The 27,190-nt window shown below is 50.1% G+C and overlaps 1 protein-coding gene across 5 annotated transcripts in view; it reads right to left on the reverse strand.

Moving 5' to 3' along the window:
• Positions 1 to 27,190, reverse strand: part of TBC1D1 (TBC1 domain family member 1) — a 231,156-nt gene that overhangs the window by 13,669 nt on the left and 190,297 nt on the right. For all 5 annotated transcript variants that reach the window (XM_045993559.1, XM_045993568.1, XM_045993576.1 and 2 more), the window contains 3 exons: positions 21,703 to 21,861; positions 7,634 to 7,878; positions 5,463 to 5,622 (listed from right to left, as the gene is read on the reverse strand). In XM_045993559.1, the coding sequence (XP_045849515.1) occupies positions 5,463 to 5,622; positions 7,634 to 7,878; positions 21,703 to 21,861 (564 nt within the window). The remainder of the gene's footprint in view (positions 1 to 5,462; positions 5,623 to 7,633; positions 7,879 to 21,702; positions 21,862 to 27,190) is intronic.

Raw genomic sequence — 27,190 nt, forward strand, 5'->3', positions numbered from 1 at the left:
GGGCTCTGGGATCATGACCTGAGCCAAAGGCAGTCGCTTAACCAAATGAGCCACCCAGGGGCCCCAGGATCTTGGTTTTTAGAACAAATCTGTTTAGTGGAGTGCTCCCCAGCATTCTAAACTCTGACTTTTCTGGGCTGTATGAAGAAAACAAAAAAGCTGAGAGAGGTGTTTTGTTGTTGTTTTTTTTTAAAGATTTTATTTATTTATTTGACAGAGAGATCACAAGTAGGCAGAGAGACAAGCAGAGAGAGAAGGGGGGAAGCTGGCTCCCTGCTGAGCAGAGAGCCCGATGTGGGGCTCGATCCCAGGACCCTGGGATCATGACCTGAGCCGAAGGCAGAGGCTTTAACCCACTGAGCCACCCAGGTGCCCCTGTTGTTGTTGTTTTTTAACCACTCTTTGAAAATATAGCCCTGGATATACTTGTCTCATTGGGTGTGTCCACATTTAACAATACAAATGCTCTTTCCTGATGCTATTCCCAGGGCCTTAAGAGTGCTCTTCTACTGCGAGAAGTTCCTCACATTTAAGTCAGCAGGCATTCACTGAGCATCTACTACATGCCAGGCTTTGTACTGGGCACCAGAGATCGAGCCATGAACAAAAGCTCAAAGAGAAAACTGCAGAGACACCAAAATCTGTTGGTTTGGAAGAGTTAGGCCCTGGTGTCAGAAGAGCAAGAGGGATGAAAACATTCTAAGGAAAGGTGGCTGCCAAACCCAGTCTTGAAGAACCCACAGAAGCTTGCGAGTTCAGGAGTCAGGAAGGAGGAGGAAAAGAAGGTGTGAATGCCCAGGGGTGTGGAAGCCACACACCATGTCCGGGAGCCTGAAGAGCAGGAGAAGGCAAGAGCTCGGGCTCTGTGCAGCACTGCGTGGGGCTGGGTCACTAAGGGCTCTCTGTCCAGACATCAGCATCCTGATTTACCCAGAGCACAGCAGGGGTCACCCGAGGCTTTCTGTTCCCTTTGATCCGAGTAGGTCAGTGCCCAGGTAAAGGGATGATGTTAATGAGACCCGTGAGCCTGATCTTGCCAAGGCTACTTAATTTTAGACAGAGAAGAGCCATCACAGGTGAGAGGACCCTAACTCCCACCTGCAGACTCCTGAGGGCCTGCTGCCAGCCTGAGATGCTCACCTAGTGCTCCTGGAGGCCCACTCCAGATGCCCACTTTTTTGAAGGCAGGCTGGCCAGCAGGCCGCAGGAGCCCTGCTGAGGGAGCTCGGTCCCAGAAATTTGTCAGCCTGGGAAGGCTTCAAATAAAGACTTCATTTGGGTGCTCGATAATGGACCGTGCCAGAAGGGTTAAAGGAAGGACCCCCCCCCCCCCACCCCTCACCCTCCTGCCTGCCAAAGTTTTGCTTGGAGGCAGGGACTACTCAATTTATCTGACTAGCCTTGGGGGCAATATCTATAGCCCTTAAACAATGGATACCTTTGTCTCCCTCTGGAAATTTAAAAACTTAAATAACTTTTAAAGAATTGTGGAGAAAAATGTTACCTATAAACTCACTGCTCCAACTCAATTATTTTCATTTTTGTCCATCTTCTTAATCCTTCTACATTTACGTTCTGGAAATTAAACAAAAGAGCCTCCTTGGAAAAGTGAGTTCATTGCCTGCATCCGAAGATCACTGCACGAGAAAGCGGACTGCTGGAGCCACCCCGGCGGCCCCCAGAGGCCGTGCCCCCCACTGCAGCCAACTTCCCTTCGCTCCTGCTGCAAGCCACCCAGAAACAGGCAAAGGGTTTTATCAGGCAGGAAGTAAAGGGAACCTGAAATTCAGCTGACTCAGCCACTTTTGGAAATTATTTGCTGAGAACAATGCAAATAACCACTTTCCTTTGAAGATGCTTCAGCAGCCCTATTGTTCTGTTATTGTGTTAACCCATCCGAACTCTGTTGGAAACGCCCATGACCTAAAGGTGCCGGTAACCTAAAGGTGCTGTATTACTTGGGGGAAGGCGGGGCAGTAAAGCAAACTTATCTTGCATCCTCTTTTCAAGACACCTTTGCTGCTGTCAAGGGCAAGCGCTCTCCTAACTCTCTCCTGGGAGGCTGGGGTGCTCTGGGTGTGAGAGCACCCCCTTCCCCCCAGGACCAGGTGGGAGGGACAGGAAGGATGATGGCCAGTCTGCAGCAGGCCCACAGCACAAACAGATCCTGCACAATCTCACTTCCCGCCATTGGAGCATGTTCCCCGGGGGGAGCCTTTTTTCCTGGCCCTTTAAACCATCTTGTTTTCCTAAGTCTATTTTAGTCCTAAAGCCTCTCTGAATCCTTCCCTGTATTACAGGTGGCTTCTGTGTTTTCTGCCAAATCCTTCCTTTCTGCCCTCCGCCTCCTCCCTCAGTTGCTCGGCAGCACACCCTCTAACACCAGGAGCCTCAGACCACAGCCGCCGCCTCTGAGAGCAGGAGCAAGCCAGGTCCTGTTTTTCAGATGATGTTTTCCCCCAAAGGTAGGTGTGATCTGAAGGTGAACAGAGCAAGCATCTCTCCCAGGACCCCTATCTACCCGAACTAGAAACACGCAGGAGGAGGCTCTTTTACATTCTGGGACACCCGCTGGGGAGGGCTGACAGTGGTCACCACGGGAAGGTTAGGGCACACCCATCGCGGGCTGGTGTCCTCCAAGGAGAATGTACTTCATGCCAACTAACCTGTTCAGTAATATAGGAACTGTGCTGCCTGCAAGCTGAGAATCCTGCACGTCCATATGAAATGTCAACAGCTGACAAAGGTCCGTTTGTTTTTAGGGTTTATTCAGGCCAAAAGGCTTACAATGAAATGGGCTTCAGGCCAAAATAGACTACAGTGTACGAATGGCAGGTTTGGGGATTTAAAACTAAGTTATCCACCATCACGGAGCTAAACAAACAAGGTTCAAGTCACTGCTGCTAAATGCAGAAGTGGTTTTTAAAAAGCCTTCCCATGGAACCTGCTAATAAGATGGTTTGGTTTTACATACTGGTAGATGGAACAGAGGTGCAAAAAAGAAAAACAAAACAAAACAAAAACAAAAAACGAAAAAACCCAAATCAAAAAACCAAAACAAAAACCAACAGTTTTTGCAAAATGACATCACACAGTGCTGCGCTGAGCTGCCACTTCCTGCCTACCATCTGAGGAGCCTCGGCCAGCTGGACACAGACCCGCTGAGCACAGCAGGGGTCTGTGGGACCCCAGAGTTCCACACACTGGCGTCTTTATGCGTAACGTAGGAGCGCCTCCAAGACTCACCACTGATTAAGTAATATAAATATCCTGCTCTTGCCGGCTTTAGCTTTTAATTTATGAAGTCGTCAGAATGCACTTTAGAGCAGCATAAACTCACTAACAGGAGGGCTGTCGACTCCAAAGCAGAGTTTATGCCTCTGACTTATCTGACTTGGGCAAGGACAGGCTCTCTCCCAGAGTTCTGTGGCCCTGGGGTCCCCAGAGCTCCCTGCGAGGCAGCAGCTGAGGGCCCAGGCGGTGAGCCCTCAGTACTTGCCCTCCCATTGGAATCTTTGCAGAATTTTTTCTCACAAAGGCTGTAATTCGATGCTTGAGCTATTTTCCAAACCATGAACACCAACTTCTTCCCTCCTACCTCTATCAGTCTTCACTCCTGTTACCCAGGTTTTGAAAAATACAGTAAAAAATCGGGAGAAAAAGTGGACGAATGATTTTCTTTTTTAATTTCTAGAGTGAGAGAAGTAAAAAACAAAAACAAAAACCATAGACATTTTTGGTAAGAAAGACCTCAGCCTACAGCTAGAGATCTTATGATTTTGGTGACTCTTCTGTTCGTAAACTAAGCAGACAATTTTCAGGCTTTCTTGTTGTTGTTGTTTTTAATTATCTTCTTTTTATTTATTTTTAATTTTTTTTATAAGATTTTACTTATTTGAGAGAGAGAGACCGCGTGCACACGCGTGTGAGAGCACGCACAAGCAGGGGGAAGGGGCAGAGGGAGTGGGTAAGTAGACTCCCAACTGAACAGGGAGTCCAACACAGGGCTCCATCCCAGGAGGCTGGGATTAGGACCTGAGCTGAAGGCAGATACTTAACCGAATAGGCCACCCAGGCACCATTATCTTCTTTTTAAATTCTGGTATAAACCCTTCATGAAATCTCACTAATGATTTATTAAACCAGAAGAGATTTAGGGACAGAAAGAAAGAATCAGTTTGGGGAGGGAGTTATGCTTAAGGGGATGGGGGTTGTGAATATTTTAAGAACATGGATTCTTCTAGTAAAGCTCAATGGGACATTCTTTAGAAGTTCTCGTGGATAAGAACAAGAATAAAAATCTAGTACTCTGGGAGAAAGAGATGCAAAGACCAACTCAGTGCCCACCTTTGTTAAAAAGGAAATTTCAGGATTTCTAGAATTTGGATCTACAAAGGGGTCTTTCCCAAGCATGCCAAAGGAGTGCTCTCCCAGTGGTGCTTGGCACCGCCTCCCCCTTGAGATGTTCTCTAATTCCAGAAGCAAATCTAAAAAAGTATGAGAAGATTATAGATTTTTAAATTATCAGGTGAAAGAACACTAATGACACTTTAAAACACTTGATGTGATTATTAATTCTCTAATAACCTCCAAAGTAAAAAAAAAAAAAAAAAATTAAAAAAAAACCTGAAATGTCAAAACGATTCTTTCACTCTGAAGCAGGGAAAACCCACGGTGCAAGAACTGCCCGTGCTCCCAGCGCCGCTCAGCTCTCAGTTCACAGTGCACGTGCTTCCCCCGCCATCTCAAGGCCCCTGAGACTCTGCCCGTGAACACCTGCTTAACTCTGACAGAGACAATCTTCTCCAAAAGTAAATCAAGAAAGCAGGAGATGGTGTGAAATGTGAGCCACCTATGGTCGCAGTGGGGCCCCCACGTGGAAGGGGCTGAGGCGTCTGGGAAGATGGGGGGAGCCTGTGAGGCTGGACCCGTGAGTCAAGAGCATGGGGGGGGGGATCCCTGCAGAGTGACCTGGCAGAGGAAATGAAGAGCCAAGGGCGGGGAAGAAGAGAAACAGGAGGAGATGCAAAGGGAATCGAGAAAGAACAGGAGCCCAGAAGTCCCCTGTTGAAAAGTCTGAAGGAGCCAGTGTCTCGGGTCAGAGAGGTGGAGGAAGACGAGTCATGAGTCACAAGAGGCCCATGCCTGGAAGACATGCACGGGGTCCCCTGGCCACGTCTTTAAAGATGTCTGCTCTGGGGAGAACCCGGTGGTGAGGGATCAGGGCTGAACTCCACCAGATGATGGCGCCCAGGCAAGCCCGGAGAGCATGAGAGGTGAGGCCGGTGAGGTCTGTGAAGTTCACAGACCCAGTGCCGACTAGACTCTGAGTGTCGACCACTACCCCGTTCTTGCCCAGCACACAGCTCTAGAAGCGTGGAGGCTCAGCAGGGAACCAGAATCCGTGTTTCCCCCCTGCCAGGAGAAAGCTGGTTCGGGCAAATGGACAGACAGACACTTACCAAAGACTCTGGCTACAAATCCCAGTGGGAACTGGGAGGCAAACACGGTGAGAAACCAGGGGGCGGCGTAGAGGCTGGGCCCGATCTCGTGCTCCTCGAGGTGGTTGTAGAGATCTCTGTGGTAATCGTGAAGAAGCCTCGAGAGCTGGTACATCTGGATCTGCGGGGACACACGCACACGCGGGGCTCAGAACCAGGTGCCTGCTGCTGGGCTCAGCTACGTGTCCCACTCACAGGCCGTGGAGAATTCCTACACCGAGAGATACTCTGCTTGGATTGTGACAACCACTGTCGATCGCTCACTTGCCCAAGGAGCACCTGCTGGAGGCCTGGTGCACAGGAGGCCCCGGCCAGGAGGAGCCCAGAACACGCATGCCCAAGCTTCTCCTACCGCTTCCTTTCCTTCTACTGTCCCCCGTGTTCCTTGGCTACTAGAATCTAAACACTTCACATATTCTCTTATAAAATACACACTCCTAGCAAAACTCACACCCAGGGGAATTCGAAATGTGAAAGAGAAGTGGGGGCGTAGGATGACTCTGTGGAAGGACCCCATTAGACCCATTCACTTAGCAAATTCGCTCTAGACTCCCCCCAAATTACTCAACAGGCAGGACAGGTGTGACTTCTTTAGGTTTGTAACATATGGAATATACAGATCCTGGGCAATTTAAAAGAAGAAGACACTGTTTATCTCAAGATGGAGAAAATAACTTCCAAAGGGTCCCCTCTCCAGATCGTGTTATGGTCCTGGCAGGAAACCCACGATGGGTCCCACAGTGCCCAGAGCTCCTAGAATCAGCCCAGGGCTCTGCAGTCTGATGGCCTGAGCCCAAGGTACCACCACCTAGAGAGGGTCCGAGCCCCACTGAGATGCTACAGGTTGGACACGTACCACCCAAACTGGCAAAAACAAAACAAAACAAAACCATTTCCAGGGGCCCAGATAACATAGCCCTTAGGCACCAGCTGTGGTACCTCAGCCCCACAAGAGTCATGTGTTAAAGAACTAAATTGAATTGAAAACACCACTCCCTCCGATGGCAGGTGAACCTATATCAAAGCTAATGGGGAGAACATCGAAAGAACTGACAGGGTCTGTGGGAAGTGTTAGGGGCTCCACATCCTTTAGGTAATGAAATGGCTTCCTTCGATGAGATTTGTGTTCACGGGGAGGTTCACATTCACAGGAGGAGGTAAGAGGATTTTTAACCACCCAGTTTGGTCCTCTCAAAGAGTCCTTGGCTCTAATGAGTGCTTTTTTAAAGAAAATACTGAGGCTCTGAAATCAGAGTAGCTGCTGGTAGAGGAGCGTGTATACGTGGGATCTCACATTTAGGAATATTCCCGAGCGGGGTCCGGAGTGCTCCCACCTGACAGCGGCAGTCGCAGCGTTAGGCACACACTGCCCTTTGGATTTCCTTTGCTCCGACCTGCCACTGTTCGCTCAACAGATAGGCACTGGGTGCCTCCTTCATCCCAGGCACTGCTCTAGGAACTAGGGATGTGGCTCCAAAATAGGTTAGATCCCTGCCTTCTTATGAGATATGCTAAGAAAGTCAGAGAGCAATCAGGTCAATGAATAAGGGAACAGGGTAATTTCAGACAGTTAGTGCTCTACGCCAAAAGAAACGAGACAGGATGCATGAGACGCTTGTCTGGGGTGGAAGGTGGCGGGGAGGGGGATGGGTATAACATCAGGATGGTCAGAAAAAGCCTCTCCCAGGATTGGATATTTGAGCTGAACCCTGGGTGACAAGGGCTAAGGTGGCATGAGGGGGATGCCTGGCAAAGGAAGTGACAGATACAGTGGGTTAAGAATTAGATCTGAGGATGGTTTGACGAAGGGTAAAGGGTAAAGGGACAGTCAGACATGCCTGGGCTGAAACCCCAGCCCGGTCACTTGCTAGTCCGGTAAACTGAGTTAAGGTGAGTCTTCCCATCTGTAAACTGAGCTGCTTCACAGTGTCTTCCTGAGGGTTACTGGGGCGGTAAGTGCAGCATGAAACGCTTGCCGTCATGCCTAGCACAGAGCTAAGTGCTAAGCAAAGACAGCTACTCCCACGTTAACGGAGGGTGGGGAAATTTTCTTAGCTCTCTAGATCCCTAGAAAGGGATCCAAAACATTTCTGGCATTTGTCTCTAGAAAATACACAAGGAACGCTCTCTACCTGTAAAATAATCATGTCCGGCCGATACTGTTTCCGCAGTCCCATTTCAAACATCAGAAACTTGAGCATGGTAAATGCCTCTTCTTCACCCATGTGAAGCAGCAAAATGCCTGCTACAAAGCTGAGACCTTGGCAGTATCCTACTTCCTGGTCGAGAAGCGAGTAGGCCTTCAGGATGTTGTAGAGAGACAGCTGCCCTGCCCCGAGCTGGGCAGAGAAGTACGGATGTGTCGGGAAGGTTCTCCCTGCAGAAACAACACGGGTTAGACGCAGTTGAAGAAAGCAAGCCCATCGAACCAGAACTCTGATGTGTTTCAGATGGAGGAACAGACTTCGGGGAGCTCGATCATAAGTCAGCTTTGGACATGAGGGTGGGAGCTTGTTCTCAGAAAAATAGGGGCAATTAGAAATCAATTATTGATGCTTTTTCAATGGTGGTTCAAGGTGAAAGACACTAGGACTACCCTGGGTCCAGCAGGTATCTGGATTTCAAGCTCCAGCAAAAAGAAAACGGTCAATCCTCTAAACTTACATCTACCCTCCAGAGAAGCAGATGGCTGTGGCTGGTCACTGCCGCCCTGTCCCCCGGCACCTGCAGGCAGCCCAAAGTCCCAGAGCACTACCGACACAGCCCGACCAGCTCTTCCCAGCCCGCGCACAGCCTGCCTGCAAATGCTTCACACCCCACGCGGATTTCTGTACTTTTAAACCACAGGCATGCTTTGAAATGGCCTGAGAAGCAGCAGGTGTTTTCTTTTACACAAAAGAGTAACCTTCCAGAAAGTTAAAAAGAAAAAAGAAAAGAAAAAGAAAAACCCTCAACATCCTGATTATTTTCACAAAAATCTGATGTTCAGATAAGGTTTAAAGACTTCTTTTGTCCAGGGGCTTTTGGGGCTGCTATCTGTCAAATCCCACCTCACCCCCCTCCTTCTGGAATGTGCCTGATGGGGCAGTGTGTTTCCAGGGAGAAAAGTACATGATTGAGAGGACAACCATCTAGAGCCACGCCAAGGGCCAAGCTTGGACCCAGGGGGAGATTTAGGGCCTCATCTGGATTAGCAAAGGCAGAAGGTACATCTAGTTGCCACAAGGCAACTGTTCACCTTAATCATTCAGCCTTGATACATTCGTGGGTTCTTCCTCAGCCTCGTGAGAAAGCATTTAATCAATCCAGATCGGCTTGTTTGATTTTGAATCAAGGGGACAGCAACAGTCTAACTACTCTCCTGATTTCCTGTCCTGCATTCATTTTTTGCCTGCTCTACCTCCTTCCCCCAACGAACTGTCCCCAAACACACCCTGAACCTGTCACCCCCACTGCTAGAAAGCACTCAGCAGCCCCCCCAGCGCTCAGAGAACAAATTCTACACCCCTAGCCGGGGAGCTGTGTGCATCTCCTCATCCACTCCCCCAGCTTCATCCCCTACTCCAGGGCTGGCCTCAGAGTGGGCAGGGGGTGCGTGCAGAGCGGACAGCACCTGTGTGTGCGTATGAGGGGGGTACTTACCCCATGCACCCTCCCAGTCTACAACAGCACGTGCGACTCAACCGTAATGAAACACTCTCCAGCAGCCATGGTCAAAAGCAAGAGGTAAAACTAATTCTATGACCCTTTGTTTAACACAACATACGCAAATGTTATTTCAACACGTAATCAGTACACACATCATTGGGACATTCTGCATTCCTTTTTCTAGCTAGGCCTTTGAAACCCAGTGTCCTCCTCACGCCATTGGTGCATCTCAGTTTGGAGCCACCATATTTCCAGGGCTCCGTAAGCACCCGTGACCGCCGCACTGAGCACGCAGGTGTGGCTCTTTCCCCAGATTCTCTGAGGGACGAGGGCAAAAGGATACAGGGGGCTCTTCACGCCATCACCCCCACCTGCCGCCAAGCAGATGGCCCCGCCCCAGCCCTGCCCACACCCCTCCCTCTGACGGCCTCCGGGTCTCCCAACAGGTCTGGGTGGCAGACACACAGGCCACATGAGGCATGCAGTGCCAGGAAAGATCTGGTTCCCTTTCCATCGGTCCCCGTGAGCACCTGCTTACCCGGTAGCCTCTGGTGTCAGATTCCGTCCCCTGCAGAAACAAGAATAGACACTCGCTGGCCCTGTTGGTGGAGTGGAGCTTTTTAAACTTAATGTTCCTATTATTATTCTGGTTGACATGCAATGTTCCGTTAGTTTCAGGGCTACAACGCACCGATGCAACAATGCTTCACGTTACTCAGTACTCAGCATGATGAGGGCGGTCGCCACGTGCCCTCACTACCATCCTGTCCGCCACGCTGCCTGTGCTCCGCGTTTCCTCTCGGACTCACGCTGGAACTGGACATTATATCTTCCTCTTCGTTCCATTCGCCTCCTTCCTCTCCCCTCTCCTCTAGCAACCACGAGTTCCTCTATGTCTATGAGTCTGTTTGTTTCTTAGATTCCATATATAAGCAAAAGCATGTGGTATTTGTCTTTCTCTGTCTTCCCTTAAGCATCAGACCTTCTAGGTCCATCCATGTTGCAAATGGCAAGATTTCATTATTTATTTTATGGCTGAGTAATATTCCACTGTACATATACCTCGCGTTTATCTATTTATCTGTCGATGGGGGACATTCCTCATTTAATCCTTGCAAGACTCCCGGGAGGATGAGCCTGCAGGCTGGGGAGGGACTGGTGTCACTTAGACTACTCAGTAATTGTCAGGTTTGGGGCAGGGCAATCATTTCCTGTGTGATCAATGGCTCTGTGCCTACAAGGGTTTCATGCTAGGTCTAAAGTTCTGCTGTCACAGTCTTGACATTCTTAATAACTCTTGAACAAGGGATTCTGCATTTTCATTTTGCAACAAGTCCCACAGATTATACCCTGTCTGAGGCGGGCAGCCCCCTGGGTAGTTTCCTGGGGTGGCTACAGCCACATCGCCCACAGCTTTGCCACCAAGCAGTTATGAGGAAGCAAACCTTAGGCCAAATTCCACCAAACATATGATCTTCATTATTTTATTAGCACGCTGAAGTGAAAAAAGAACTGCATAAGAACATCTCATGCTCTGTGTTCAGGCCTCCAGCAAGTGACCCTTGGGAAAGGTTCAGCTGGAGGACGGTACTGTGGCAGTCTGATGGCACAGCCAGGCCTCCAACTGTCCCACAACGATACTCCGTGGAGCGCAGGGACATGGTCTCAGTGGGCCACTGGTGGCAAGGCCCATACACTTTCTGATCAACTAGAGATCTTGAATGTTACCCAACTTCACCAATAAAAAATTATACGTGGCATCTCTTATGCCAAGCACAAGCCCTCAGAGGTACATGTCAGTGGCATCTGAAGTCCATAAGCAACCCTTGGCATGGGGTCCCTGACTTAGGGACCTTCCAAACGCCAACCGAGCACGCTAGGTGGGAACAGGATTAATCGTACAACACACCATCCATCGCTTTGGTGATACCCCATGAAGCATTTGAGGCAGCTCACCGCACAAACAAGAACATCACCCTTGTTTTATTCATGAGAAAAACGTGGCAGGTGAGCGCCTCAGCCCTGCTGTCACGCCGCCCAGCTGTGAAGGGGCAAACCCAGGATCCGAACACTGGTCCCGAGCTCCAGACACGGAGTTCTCCTGCAGATGTCGAAGTGAAAAGTATGAGAACTGGGGTAGCACAGCTCCTACCACTCACGGTATCCCCAGCTCACCGCACGAGCTGTTGGGAGAGCCAGGGTCCTGCGTTCCCTTCCTCCTGGTGAGTTTCCGTCCTCCACCCCCCTCAGCCAAGCCCCCAACCCTGGGGAGTCTCGGCTCCTCCAGCAAGGTTCGTGTTTCCTGCTTTCCTCCTCACTCCGTGCTTCCACACGATCCCTGGGACCGGGCACTGCCTCCTGTATTTGTCCTGGCTATGGGACCTCGGGCACTGGGCTAATTCCCCAGCACCTCTGCTTTTCGCCTGCGCTTGCTGGGGTCCCCGTGAGGGTTAAATGCAGGCAGGTGTGCGTGCCTGGTGTGATGCCACATAGCTGGCCCTAACGGCCAGGGGGGTGCAGCACGCTCCATATGACCACCAAGCCGGCTTTCTGAGAAACAGGGCTATTCGTGTAACAGAGCTTCTTCCCAAGCAGCAGCACACAGCAACACACCTGCTCCCTGCCCTGAACACTTTGCAGACGAGATGTGGGCTTTCACAGTACTCACGTGAGCCTGGTGACAGAAACACCCGCCCTGCACTCAGAGCTCCCCGTGTGACAGGAACTGTGCCACGGAACTGAAAGACCAACGCTTTCCTGGCCCTTAAGAAACTCACAGTCTGGTAGAACAAAACAGATAAATCCAGAAAATTCAAATATTTGCTGACTGCAGGACTTGCACAGGGCCCAAGAGGGACGTGGCCTTGCTTGCGTGGGGCTTCACGAGAATTGGTTCCAGTGGTTCTCTTCCATCAGGTGGCTATAACAAGCACAGAGAAGAGAGGTGCAGAAGTGCAGTTTATGGAGACGAGTCCCAAAACCGAGAGGCCTGGCCCAGACACAGGGCAGCAGTCCGAGAAGGCTGCCTGGAGGAAGTCTCTTCAGCAGAACCAAGCAGGAGAAAGAGGCATGAACAGAGCGGGGCTGTGGAGCACACAGGCAGCAGGAACGCCACAGGCCAGGCACCAGACTGCTAATGGGCACAGCCAGCAGGTCTGGGGCTGGCCATCAGGGGAGAGGATGGGAGAGTTCAAAGCAGGGCTTGTAAGAGAACAGCTCAGACACCAGGCTTAGCCTGTGGGCCCCGTGAAGGCCACGGAGAGGTCGGAGATGTGTGCTTCCTTGCTAAAGAAAACTCGAAGAGGGGCGCCTGGGTGGCTCAGTGGGTTAAGCCGCTGCCTTCGGCTCAGGTCATGATCTCAGGGTCCTGGGATCGAGTCCCGCATCGGGCTCTCTGCTCAGCAGGGAGCCTGCTTCCCTCTCTCTCTCTCTCTCTCTGCCTGCCTCTCTGCCTAGTTGTGATTTCTCTCTGTCAAATAAATAAATAAAATCTTTAAAAAAAAAAGAAAACTCGAAGAGCAGGCCTGCCAAGATAGCCCAGGGCGGGCAGAGACCAGAGGAGGTCAGCTGGGCCAGGAGCCAGGAAGCAGTCATAGGCTCTTAACTTGGAGAGCAGTGGTGGGGCAGCAAACGGGGCTGGACTGCAGACTTACTTTCTGGGCAGCCTTAGACTGAGAGAAGGGCGTGCAGATGGTGGAGTTTCTAGTATGGGAAACCAGATGAGTCATCAAAATGAACTGATCAGGAAGGGCAGACTGGGGTAGAGGGTAGAGCACCGGCAAATCCCTATCTGGACCTGGGGCACATAGGTGGCTCAGTTGTTAAGCGTCTGCCTTCGGCTCAGGTCCTGGGATCGAGGCCTGCATGGGGTTCCCTGTTCAGCCTGCTTCTCCCTCTCCCACTCCCCCTGCTTGTGTTCCCTCTCTTGCTGTCTCTGTCAAATAAATGAATAAAATCTTAAAAAAAAAAAATCCGTATCTGGACCTATAAAACTTAGGGAATTTCATAACTGTGAGCAATTCAGCAGAGTTCCACAATGTCTCAACCAAAGCCCTTGAAGGAAATGGGTATCACGATTCCAAATCTGTGAATTTGAGAAAGATGACACAGCACATTGGTTATTACCTAACCCCTAGCAGGGCTGAGGACAATAGTCCAGAGTGAAACACACTTACACGTCTGCAAAGACACAGGAAAAGCCACACTGAGGACAAGAGCCAAGTCTGCTAAAGGCCTCCTGGCAGCTCGAGTCAAATTTTGCCTCCAAAGGGTTCAAGACTCACTGCGTTCTGCCAAAATGAGTTACAGGAAAACTTCTGGTTTTCATCTTTTCAGTTCTGGAATTGCAGACACGGGATTATGGACCTGTGTTCATTTCTATTACAATTTACAGATTAGGTGAGAGGAGAAATCACAGAATATTTTTAAGGGAAAGTACATTTTCTGCTTCTGAACGCACTGCTTGAATCAGGCTTAGCAAGATCTCTTCAACCTTGCTCCCGGAGGACTCACTTTTATGAAAGCAAAACCAGGCTAATTACTTTGACAGAAGGGACTCCTGTGGTAAGTAGGAAGCTCAGGGGCATGTGTGAGGAACAATCAGGTTTTATTTGAAGGCCTCGGACACTTGATAGGAAGGAAAGGAAAGAGACCATGGGTGTGGGGTAGGGTGGACATCTCGGACCAGGACGGAACTCAGTTCTCTTATTTCACCCACGGCCCCCGAGGAGGAGGCATTATGCTTCCCGATTAAAATAGTGGAGAAAAACCCAGTGTTTTTAGGACTTAGCTGACATCTTCCACACATCACATATGAGCTCTGCTGAATGGACAACCTCTTCCTATGTGGGTATATCCACGAGGCAGTGTGACCAAGCACAGGGCAGTGGCCCGCGATCCCAACTGTAGCATGTGTTTGTGGCTCAGCATGGCCCACCCAGCCTCTCTGAACCTCAGTCTCCTCTTCTCAACAGAGGGCAGAATACATACTTTGTGGCGGTGCCGGCACAAGTGGGTGCAATTAATGGCGTTCCAGCATGGGCAACAGTGGGCAGATATGCCCCAGAAAACACACAAAATCCCAGCTTCCAACCAAGACAAGGAAAAAACAAAAGGAACACGTACAACAGTTCTGTAGCATAAAGGCTCAAGAGTTTCCACTTCAAGGTCGAGGCGCCACTACCCCTCTACTGACCACAACATTCCTCCCAAGCCTGAGAATCTCACGTTCTATCAGACTTCCAGAGGCAGAGGAAAGGTTGAGCCCAGCAACTGATTTCTGTGAAACTGGGAATTCATACACATGGGGAACTGAAAGCGGATATGAATTCCAAATAGTAACACTATTGAACGTCATCACCAGCTAGATTCTACCGAAACACCTGTGAAGGGCAAACTTCCAGATCTTTAGTTACTACGCAAACCAGTTCACTCCCTCATGATGTGGTGTCAGAATCTGTCACTGATTTTCTTTGTGCAAGCACCCTGTTCACACAAACTGACCGAGCTGAAATAAAGGTCCCGTGTGTTCCAGGAGATTCCCAGTGCAACTCTGGTTCCCCAGCATCTGGAACTCGGCACAGCAAGACAGGCCCCTACTCCCACTCCCAGGCTGGGAATAATCACAGTCTCCAGTGTCCAGGTCCTGGCTGGAGGAGAAGAATGACTGCCCGTCTGCCTTCGTAATTATTACAATTATTACACTTCGTAATATTACACTGGATTCTATTTGGGGGAGGAGGACACTTTTTCTCCTACATTGCATTCTTCAAGTCCCATGGTTCTCAGTGTACGGCTGGTCTCTCCGGGCTCTGTGAGCTGTCCCCTCCGCTCTCTATTATCTATCTATGCAAGTTTAGCTTTTCCCTCATATAGTTCCAACAACATAAATGCAACAGATTGAATGCAGAAACAAAAATGAGAAGCCAGTTAATTCTATTACCCCAGACGTTACAAATGTAAAACAATGCCTCTCACTAAATTTCTTTTATTTTGGAAAATGTGTTGTTCATAATGATATGTTCCTATGTATGTGTTTATGATAGTTCGTTTAAAACACCACCACGGCTCACCCACACTCCTGAGTACACACTCAGTAAAGGGAGGAGGTGGGCCTCGTAAGCTGAAAAAGGACCAGGCAGATGAACCGTGTTCCCGGGCAGCCTGCCTCTGCGTTCACACAATTCAGGATCTGGTACTGCCACCCTCCAGCCCCATGCAGAAGGTACTAAGTTAGCACCATGAAGAAAAAATGAAGAACTCCTCTCATGAAGACAGCATCTCCCCACGTGAGTCCCTGGCAGGGGACTGGAGCCTTGAGCACTATGCGAGAACATGTTCAGCCCCTTGTACCTCCCTGCTCGATCACTGCTCACTCAAAGCACATCAGTGACGAGGGAAATGCAGTTTCCCATTCGTGCTCGCAGCCTGCGCAAAGTCTGTGGAGTGACAGCCTGACTCAATGAGATGGGCTGGGGAAGGCGGCCCCCTCCCCACCCACCTGGGAGCAGCACTGAGACCCTGCAGCCGAGGAAAAGCCCCTTGCTCCAGCCAGCCTCGCAGGAAAAGGGATAAGCACCGTGAAACCCTTCCTCCAGACCAGACGCCGCAGGCAATGGGATGGGCCTTCTTCAGCCTCCATGTGATGTTCGCTGCCAAGGAGAGAAATGAGGCCCTCAGACTTTTCTCCAGGGCGGAGGCTCCCTCACACACGGAGGAGACGGCCAAGTGGCCAGAGTCACACATGGGCATGAAGGAACTCCTGATTTGTATTAAAAAGACCTGTGATGATTCTGTGTCTCATGTGTCTGTGTGGAGCCACGTGCTGGAGACCCACATTCGGATGTATTTCTAAACAACCCACAACTTAATTTCACGTAGTGTTCAACAATCTCAGTGTTAACCCTTCACAGGGATGCTTCTCAGGGTTGAACCTTTCCTTCCAGCAGTTTCCAAACACGAACCACACCCAGGACCACCTGAGTGCCTGGGGGTGCACACAACCCGGCCCCCACCTGTGCTCCTATCGGTGGCACCGCAGGGATGGTGGCCCCAGGAATGTGATTTTCACCAGGTCTTCAAGGGATCCTGCATGTGAGCCCTGCCCGGTCCCAGGAGAAACATGATTCCAGCCTACTGTCTCCACTGCCCACCTGACTTCCTCTCGGCAGAGACCCCGGACCCCACAGTTCTGTTCACTTGGCTGCAGCTGTTCCAGGAGGCCACACGGGCCACCCGCACAGCTGGTCAGTGTGCAGCAGCCCCATGGCTGACAAACAAGTTCCTTTCTCTTGCCCCTTTCACCAAGAGCCTGGAGACTTCTGCATCCCAGAGGGCGGGGGAAAAGCAGCCCTCTGCTGGGACCCTGGGCCTCCCTGTCCCTCGGCTTCCCCATTGGCAGAAGAGGAACCCTAACAACCCGACCATCTCCAAGTCTCCCTCCCTGATGAGACCCGTGAGCCGAAGTTGTTCTTAAATTGCTGCACTTAGCTCTGAGCAGAATGTGAGAAGGACTGGAGAAAAAAATATGCTTTGTATTCCTCCTCACAATTTTTATGAAATAACCTGGCTATCAGTGGTTTCGTGTCTGTCTTCCCCACCAGAACACGTGTTTCTGAGAGGGCAGGGAACGTACAGGTGCTCTGGAAGGATCTGTGGGATCGCTGAGGGAGAGGCGGCAGAGTCGATGGTGGGGCCGAGAGAGAGTTCTTCTCTACAAGATTATTTTTAGGAACCATTTGACTGAGCTAGGCGAGCCCTGGAGCCGGCTCCTCCTGTGTCCAGACACATCTCTGCTAAACCCCAGCATCAGTGACCCCAGGTTGGTAGCTCACAGTTAGCCAAGGTGGGAGCAATTACACTGTGGAAATTGGCAAATTCTACTTGAGGACAACTTCTGAGGGGTATGGGGAGCTGACTGTTGGCCAGCATGCCACAGCCGGGCGTGAAGCATCCAGGGAGAGCTCAGACCCCACGAGAGGAGAGGAGATCGCCCCGCTTCAACATACCCACACTCAGTTCTGTCACTCTGACATTAAAGAGCAATCACTGTGCCATTTAGATGACAAATACGTAATCATGATGTAGTCTTGATAATACCAGCAATGACAGACCCTCTGGAATTATGCACGTAGCTCGTGGTGCAGGAAGTTATTACACTCGAGTTGTGACTGTTCAACTCACCTCCGTAAGGCCAAGGCCCCGAATGGACAGACATGTGTTCTAGAACAAGATCACTACACGGCAAATTCGAGGGCCTTTTCTGGGTTTTGCCATTAATGCTTCTTAGTTTCTCGTGTAGGACTTGAACCCAAAGATGACACCCAAGGTGGGGCCTGCCCTCAGCCCCCACGTGTTGCTCAAGACCGCCCATCTACTTCCCCCAGCACACAGCACTCAGCTTTTGTGGTGCGGCCAAGTGAGGCAAACTACCAAAATATAAGGGAAAACCCTCTGTGCCTTGCTGTGGTCAATCTTCCTCAACATCCTCAGCCCATCCTTCGTTCTGGAGGCTCTCCTCCTCATCATCATCTTTTATGGACTCTAAAACAGCAAGGAGAGAATTCTTCTTACTCACACTTGGATTATACCCTTTCCTTTACGATACCAGGCAGGCTTTATCTCTTTGGGTAAAATACGTTAAGTGGAAGCAAAGACCAATACGACAGCCCCATGCTGGCTTGTGGAGACAACCACGTCTCTGGATACGTGCTTTGCCGCTCAGGGCAGCGTGGGCATGGCTAGCTGCGTTCAGGGTCACTGATGGAGGGTCTTCGAAGGCCATCAGAAAATACTACCTCTGGTAACCAAAGACTCAGCAGACCTCTGCGGAGTACATACGCTCTGTTACCATTGAACTGACCCATGGAGCACAGATTAATAACACGAGCCATCGACGTGGGGAACGTTACGGGCAGTTCCCGGCTCCGCTCTTGGATTTCATGGTGTTCCCAGATTGCTGGACCTGTTTACATTTTGTCCCGGCTGAATCCGTCCTATCAGGGGAGAGGCTGGAGAGCCTTGGGAGTGGAAGTTCTGACTGCCAGAGGGGGTCCTGGCTGGGATGTCAGGCAGAGGAGCCCCTGCAGTGGTGGAGGATAGAGGAAGGGAGCCTGAAAGGGGTCTCCGGCTGATGCCGTTCATCCCTGGCAGCTTTTCGTGTGGGAGTGGGGGGCAGGATGCTGGGCTGTCCGTGCTGTCCACTCAGTATGCAGAACCAGAGAAAGCTTGCAATCACCTGCCGGCTGCCCAAATGATTGCAGGTAGAACCAGACTTAAAGGGTGGGGCAGGTTCCTGCTAAGTTTCCTCTGCGCAGCCGAGAGAAGCTGTTTTCTCGTGGCTGGGTGTGGTCAGCTCTCAGATTGCACTGCCACGAAACGAGAGGCAGGGAAAGCTATGTGGGTATAGAGTAGGCCGATCCAAGAAAGAGAGAACTCTATGTGTCCTGGAAGGGACAGGATACAGAAACTAAGATGCCCCAGATTCCAGAACTTTCTGCCCCTGAGTACCTTGTCACTTAGGTAAAGTACACACCTCTCTGGGCTTCATTTATCACCTCTACAGTGGAAATAACATGTGCCCAATTTCACAGAGGGTTGTGTAAAGTTGAAATCAGACAAGGCTAAAGAGAGTAAGTTTTACAGACTATAAAGCAATGCCTGACTACAAAGTCTGCTATTCTTCCTCTTTGGAGGAAAAAAAATCTAATTGAAAACTGATTACTTTAACAGCTAATTTCAGAAAGTAAAACAAGAGGCAGGAAAACAGAAACTCATGAAGACCCAAAATATAACCAACTAACGGGCATTCTGTTCTTCCAGCCTGGGAAGATGCAACCTCCTTGAAAAACTGAAATACTGATGTGGCTTTTTTTCGCTCAGCGTGACACACCTTTATTGGGCCTCGAGTTAGCCACGGCGGAGACCAAACAACTCCCTGGGCAAATGCCAACCCCTTGTGAGAGGAGAGTGGGGGTGCTGGTGAAGTCTGCGGGGACTCCTAAGGGAACCCTCCCTGCACCCGACGGAGCGGAGCTGGTGGGTCACGCATCCTGGGCGTCGCTGCCAGATGGTTCCCCCAGTTCAGCTCAGGAGAGAAGCTGGGCTCCGTAGAGGCCCTGGTAAAACTTAGGAGAGATGCATGGAGGTTACCTAGAAACCTCCAACTGTTGTTGGAAACAGCTTTTGGGCCTTGGGTGGGTATTCGGAGGGCATCCAAAGGGGGGGCTGGGCCAGGATGGGGGAGGAAGTGAGCTGGAGCTGTGGCCAGTACTGTCGGGGAGGGGCAGTTACAGCTGGCCTCTGGGCAGGGAGGGAGGGGCAGGGAGTGAGGGTGGGAGACAGGTGGGGACCAGGGGACAGGAGGGCCACCTGGCTCTGCCCATGAACCAGAAAATGCAGTCTCGGCTCACATGGACCCAGTGGCAACCAGGGGATGGTCTGCAGTGGGCTCACGGCGGGGGAGGCACCCCCACCTGGGGCCCTGGCGCTGACCTGACTTTGTTGTCCCCCTCTGCAGAGAAGGGAGGACATGCGAGCACCAGGAGGCAGAGGCCAGACGCTGCCCGGGGAAGGGGGAGAATACTAAGGGAAAACATCTTCCAGAGAAGAGAACATCTGGACTGAAGAGGGGAAAACGTGCCCCCCTCCCCCTTCCTCCTCCTCCCCCTGCCATCTCAGGAAGGAGTGGGGGCAGGGAGAGACACTGGCTGTACCTCCCACCCCCTTCCACCGCTTACTCTCAATTTAGTTTTCACTTTATTTCACGTGATAGGAACATAGTCATTCTTCTGTTACTCATCACATTAGCAAACACAGCAGTTCACAACACTGCTTTTCTGGGGGTCAGTGGGGCAAATGGGCTCCAGCCCCATGCTTCACACTTTGTCCCCAAGGGGTAGTCACGGCCTGTCAGCATCACCCTTCACCCAGCCAGCCGTCTCCGTGGGGACCCACGGGGCTCCAGGCTCCGAGAGGCCTGCCTTCGGTGGGGGGGGCGAGGTCCTGCCCTTTCACCGTGTGTCCCTGCCCAACCGCAGTCCCCCAGTGCCCTGGTGTGCTCTTCCTTAAGAGGATTCAGGGCCAACTCCCAAGGCTGTTATGGGGGTCGTGTGAGATGGGGGCGCTAGCAGGGGTCCCTGCGGTCAACAGCTCCGCTCCCTCCAGCATCCACAATGCGACAGGCTCTGCCCTCAGGGCTGGGAGATCAGCCCCAGTCCAGCCCACAGGGGGCTGCTTCCCTCGGCAGGGAAGGGCAACGAGAAGGCACTGCCGGGTCACTGGGGACAGTGGCTGAGGGACTGCAGTCACCATGCTCAGCACACAGGCTGTGGGATCCCAGTACGTTACTCAACCTCTCTGCTGTTCCATTTTCTCAACTCTCAACAGGGACCAGACAGTACTTACCAGATCGTGGTAAGACTAAAGAAGGGAGTTTAAGTAACTATACAACGTTTGGCCCCAGGTAAAGTTACGCATCCGCCTTAACTAATAATGATCATGGTAACAACAAGGAATGTGGGCAGTATCATGGTGGGACGGCACGGGGTGAGACAGAAAGCCTCGGCAGAAAGACTGAATCCAGTCTGAATGTAGAAGAGGCTAGAGGGTCAGGGGCCGTTTCTCGGAAAGGACATCTGAGTTTGGACCTGAAGACCTTGTGTGCAGTTTTCCCTTTGATTTGTTATGTGGCTAGACAGGTAGGACCCCACGCAGTCTTGTCTAGCCCACACCTCCAGATCTCGGGCAACAGCCTCCTTCCTTCCTGGCCGCCGTGCTGCAGGGAGCTTGGAGAGCCAGGAGGCTGCAGGTCCCCGAGCACAGACAGTAACTCCGGGGAGCCCTTGGCAGCAGGAGCCGGGATGGCCATTCCGGAAGCAGAACCACATGCTCTAAAAGTCGCAGGCCCGAGCTCCTGCCACATGGGGCCGGCAGGGTTCCTGGGAGCAGCCACGTCTCCACCGTGGCTCACGGCCACAGACAGGTCCAGGGCTGCTCCATACACTCTAGTGATCGATATGCGACCCCGTGAGTCCTTCACTGGGGCACCTACAGGTCCAGCCAATACAGGGGCTCTGCCTTAGGGTTGTTACCACTGTTCAGGAGACAAGGCTGCCACCCTGTTCCCAAAATAAAATGGCCCAAAACCCACTCACCAACTGCTTTCTGCAAGTGCTAGTAAGTTCTATCTGTGATTAGTAAAGACCAGGGAGTGGCTCCTGTAATTAGGCCAAGCTTCGGTTCTGACACTTGTCTTCTGGCACGTTCCTTCAGTGGACTATATAACCTCCTATTAGTATCGGAATCACTGAGCTGAACCACGGTCATGACCAGAGCCTTCGAGCAGAGCGGAGTGAACAAGCTGCCCAGACAAGAGAAGGATTTTTATCTACTTGAAGGCATCTGTGATTACTCCAGGGCTTTTCCAATTCAAAGACTCAGTGGTAGATTTTGATTGCTAAACCGAAAGGCAGATCGCTAATAACTCAGACAGCCTCTTCCGGTTTGCCAAGTGAGTGAAGCTTCGGTTTCCATGTCACACTGACTGCAGACTTACCGAGGTCGATAAGAATCGCATGTTGTTGGGAGGTGAGCCGTTTTAAGAGTTCTTTGTATGGCGTGTCCTTTGGCTGCTGTTTACTGGGAAACTGGTGTTGAAGGCGGTATTGCTCGGCTAGGAATTTCCAGATTTCCCCCCGGAGATGACGTGGCACACCTACGTGGGGGGGAGGGTGGCAGAAAATATATGTCACGCATAGAGAACAAGCTAATAATAAAAATGAGTTAGATTTCATTCCATTGACCTGGCCTCTTGTTCCATATGGAATAACAGCATTGAAATGGAAAGGAAACAACCAAAAGTCTGTCCTGTCTACTACTCCCCGTCTTCCCTCCCTCCCTTCCCCATCATTCCCCTGCTTCCCTGGCCTCTCACTTTCCTTTCAGCTCTCAAATGCATACTATATTCGGACGGAGCTAGACTCAGCAAGGCATGAACTGGTGAATGGCAGGAGCCCCTATCTGGTGCCAGTTAGCAACATTCTAAGGAAAGATGTCGGGCGCATGAAGTTACAGTGCACAATGTCGTCTCGTACAAGGGACGTGAGCTGAGTGAGGGGATTCGGATGAAGGAGAGCAAGAGGTCATGGAATCCTTTACTTGTGCCAAGATGTCAGAGCGTGGGAGGGAAGAGAGAAGATGAGTCGCAGGAAGAAACTACAAATGTTTCCGAGCCTCGGGCATGGGACGCATGTGTGGAGGAAGCAGGCGGCCGAAGGGTTTTATTAAGAGGCGAGATTAAGGGTAAGCAACCTGCACCTTATTTGGCAGCCTCTGGGGAGCTATGGAATGTTTCTGAGCTGGGGAGGGAGCAGCCTAATTGGGGAATACTGCTTAGACCCCATGTGCCAGGTGGATGGAGATAGGGAGGAGAGGCTGGACACCGTCCACATAAATGTGCCTCGGGGAACATTTAACCGGGACCTGAAAACAAGAAAAGCTTTCCGAGAGCCGCTACTCTGTGTTTTAAATACACTGATTTGAATACTCCAAGTGATTCAAAGTGGTATCTGAAATGTCATATGAAAAGTTCTCTTAAAGCCAAAGATGTTATTTAAGACAAACTTCAGTAGCAAAAGTGACAGTTTTGAGTCAAAACTTTTTGGTTCACCATTCTGCTGCTGTTACGAGGCCCAAACGCAGACATGGGGAGAGAAGGGAGCCCGCAGAGTAAGACACCAAATCTTTCTCATCTCCCACAGGAGCTCTCTTGAGAGAAAAGGAAGCTCTGATTTTGGGACTGAGCTTTCCTTCCATTCAGGAAAAACTGTGACTGGTTTGTACACTTCCTGCTACTCAGGGTGCCTGCCCAGGAAGACCACTTCCCAGGCTTTCCGCTGGCCACGCCTGAGGGAAGTCTCAGCAGCAGGTGACATTCACCGTGAGGTCACCAGGCGCTGCCAGCATTCTAAGCACTCTGTCACCCCCACGATCTGCTGAGGAAAACAGTGTGATGCTCCTCATGGTAAAGACAAGGAAACTGAGGCCGACAAGCACAGATCCCTCACCGGAGATCAGCCAGCCGCTGGTTGGGAGCAGAGCCGAGAAAGGGACTGCTGTTTCTCTCTTCATGTCTTCCCTGTCACAACAGTCAGACAAGCTGCTACCGGAAAAATGTATGTTGTGTTCCTGCCTGGCAGTTAGTAATAAAATGATCGTGTGTGGCTCTGAACCAGAGAACAGCCAAGGTCATTTATTATTACCAAATCCATAAGGAACTACTTAGAATACTCAGCTATCTCTTAGAAATTCTGTAGGTGGGGCGCCTGGGTGGTTCAGTCGGTGAGGCATCTGAATCTTGATCTCAGCTCAGGTCTTGATCTTGGGGTTGTGAGTTCAAGCCCTGCACTGGGCTCCACACTGGGCATGGACTTGAACAAATAAATTACTTGAACAAATAAATTTGTTCAATTACTTGAACAAATGAATACTTGAGGTATAGTAAGTAATTTGATTTTTCCCTTACACACACCAGATGTAAAAGAATAAAAAAGGTGAGCCTGTGGGAGAAACCCAGGGCCACACTCCCCGTGCAGTGGGTTGAACGGCAGCCCCCCAAAACATATGTCCACATCCTAACTCCTGGAACCAGGGAATGTGATCTGGAAAAAGAGTTTTTAGAGATTATAATGAAGGCCTTGAACTGAGATCATCATCCTGATTCTGGAGCAGCCAAGAGGAAAAGGCAGTGTGTCCAGGAGGCAGAGACTGCAGTGATGCAGCCCCAGGTCACTGACAGCCTCCGCGAGCGGCCAAGGGCAACCCTGCAGACACCTCCCCTCTAGACCTCCATCCTCCAGGAGTAGGAGAGGAAACACTTCTGTTGTTTTAGCCACCCATTCTGTAATCATTTGTTACAGCAGCAACAGGAAACTAATACACCCTGACGTCTGCCTTTTTAGGTATTCCATTCCTTCTCTCCCTGCTGTCTCTGCTCCGAGGAGTACCTTAGGGTGCGAGTACACACACACACGCATGTGCAAGCCGTCAACATTTCAAACTTATTAGAAGTAAATGTGGCTTGAAAAACAGTGAATGTGTTAAGTGATTTATAGTGGGGTTTTTCACAAAGTACTTTTTTCAGACTGGGAAATTTTCCCAAGGTATGAGATGACCAATTTCCTCTAATTACTAAATCATTTCCATTATCTTATCAGACATTTATTTTTTGGAGGAAAAGATACTGCTTGTGTCATCGGACAATACCACACATTCTGGTACTGAAGAGAGCTTAGGTTTTGTGATTTAAAAACGAAGAGTCATGCGAATTGGAGCCAGGGCCTTTGCTGAGAAAGACCTGGCACCTCCTTCCCCAGGCTCAGTTTACCTCCAGTCGTAACCCAGTCCTACCCCGGGGCTGCAGGCAGGGTTCTGCGTGGACAGGACACCGCTCTCCCCCACATGCGAATACCTTTTTATTTTTACTGACTTTAAAAGTAATTTGTGTTCACTTTTTTTTTTAAAGCCCTTCTAAAAATGCAAAAGATAAAGTGAAAAACCACTCAGAACTAGAGTGAACATGTAACTCACCACCCAAAGCAGGAAGCTCTTGAAAGCAAAGGGAGGAAGGCATTAATTTTATGGTCATCCCGCCTATTACTTGGATACCTGCAAGTGTGTCATGCGTGGCTTCCTACATACGTACGTGGACACAGAAATATACGGCTGTATGTGAGACCATGCACTGCTTATCTCAGACACCTTTCGCATCAGTAATTAGAAACTGACTGCATCATTTTCAAGGACTATGGCATAAGATGGGCACATGGTTGGGGTTTTGGGGTTCTGTTTTGGTTTCCGACTCTCCAATGCCACGATAAGCATTCTTCCTACTGCAGTGCGGTTCTGACTAATTAATTTCTAGACTAGGTTTCTAGACGTGGTGTTGCTGGATCAAAGGTAAGGAGTGTTTGCCTCTGGCCCTTATTGCCAATTGCTCAGGTGGCCTTTTCCGCAATCTCCTTCCTAAAAAGTACGTTCTGGTTCGTAAAGTTCTACTTTGCTGTCTTTAATGAAATCATTTAAATCCAAACTAAGCTTTGAGTTATTTAAAACTCCACAGAATTATTCTTCCTTCTCCCAAGGTGACACCTTAATCCTGCTGCGTTGATCCAGTTCTAACTGGGAAAGCTCAGAACTCCCTTTCTCTGTGTCTTCGGGATCCTTAGGTCATTAGAAGGAAGGGCCTCTTCACCCACACAGGACTATCTTCTAAAGGCTCCACCATAACCTGGCCTCTACCTAAAAGGCCAAAGGGGTGGTTCTGATTTAATCTCCTTTTTTAGTCTGAGCTACAAGATGGACCATGGGCATTTGTTCGGAGTCATTACGTCTTACGTATTGAAACCAGCTGAAAAACTGACAGAGCCCTTCGTGCACTTAGAAATACAGAGTTTCTGCCGCAGAAGGCGATATGGCCATGTCCGCGGATCCAGAGGGAATGCCAGGTTTGGCTCACCTCCACGTACAAACTACACGATCACCTATCCCAAACCTCACTACACAGGCTCCAGAAGCCTGAGTGCTTCTGTCAGGTCCCCCTTGTAAAACGCATAATGGAAACCACCATATCCAGGTGCCGGGCTTCTGAGAAGCTCCAACATTTGGAATAGCTGTTACAGACCCATGAGAATTACTTTTAGTGGAAGCAAAGCCACCTAGAGACCATCATGCCGTCAACAGTGGAAAGGGAAAGAATAGACTCATTCCCTTTTCTGCTTTCTCCTTTTTCCAGACAGCAATCTGGGGCCATTTGGTGCCAAGTTGTGAGACCCTCAGTATGGTCTATGCCTCTCATTTTAGCAGTCAGGAGGCCTGTGCCCAAAAAGGCGAGGACACCTGCTGAAGGTCACACTGGGAGCCACGGGCCAGCTTGGAGCCTGACTATTACCACCCGCCACATTTCTGATCTCTGAGAACAGCACTGTCGAGGCAAGTTCAACCACAGGTAGTACCGTGTGGCGGTGAGTACAGCAGACGGTTGTGTGTGCAACTCTGTGGCCCTAAGCCCATTACAACTGAGCAATGCTTCCTTATCCAGAGGAAGCGGAAAGTCATAACCAGCAATAACCTCTTATTACTAAAACGGGTGCTGTGAAATTCAGATAAAGGTCAAATAATGCCTGTAGGAGGCTACAGAAAACTGCTTTGCCCCACTGTCTTAGAGATGAAATACGTTTGTGTAACTTCTTCCACTGAGCTGCTAATAAAGTCAGAAGAAAACTGTAAGCTTCATACATATTTGTAAAGCTTGGTCTGAATTCTTGATTATTCAAGGCTGCATTGACCAGAACTCAGTGATCAATAGATCAGACTCCAAAAGTCTCTGATCTTGCCAGCAGATGCTAATATACATTTACTTAAAAGAAACAGTTGAACACTAATCTTCAAGGTTAAGGTGTAAAACCGAGCTACTCAAACTCGCTGTGATGAAGGACTAGTTTTTGTTTTCTTTTGAAGTGTTCCAATCCACCGCTGATACTTTTATAAAATACACTAAAAGTGAATTTATAGAAAAATGAAACAAGAAAAAAAAGACTGATACAACAGAAGTCCACTTTTTTTTTTTTTCTTTTAAGGATTACCCTTATCAAATTGCTGGAAAATTTTCTAAATGCTTCGTCTCAAGTTCTACACTTAGGCATCGTGTGTGGACTGGCCCACAGTCAGCAGACCGCACTGAATAACAGCAAATACTGCCCACCCAACCAGGCCTCCCAGGACAGCAGTCATGTGCAGTGGGCTTCCCGGGATCAGCTTATCTACTGCTCAAAGCAATCACTGTCAACACCCACATTCACACATGGGGAAAGTGGGGCTCAGGGAAGTCAAACCATTTGCCTAAGATCACACGGCAGATCAGTAGGGCTGGGATCTAAACCTGGGACTACCTGTCTGAAGTCTGCACAAAACGCTGTGTTCTCTCTCCTGAGAGTGTTCAGAGAGAAGCCCGTGCAATGGGTTTTCACTTTACCATTTAACTCAGA

This window comes from Meles meles, chromosome 2 (genome assembly GCF_922984935.1).
Source record: "Meles meles chromosome 2, mMelMel3.1 paternal haplotype, whole genome shotgun sequence".
Classification (NCBI taxonomy): domain Eukaryota; kingdom Metazoa; phylum Chordata; class Mammalia; order Carnivora; family Mustelidae; genus Meles; species Meles meles.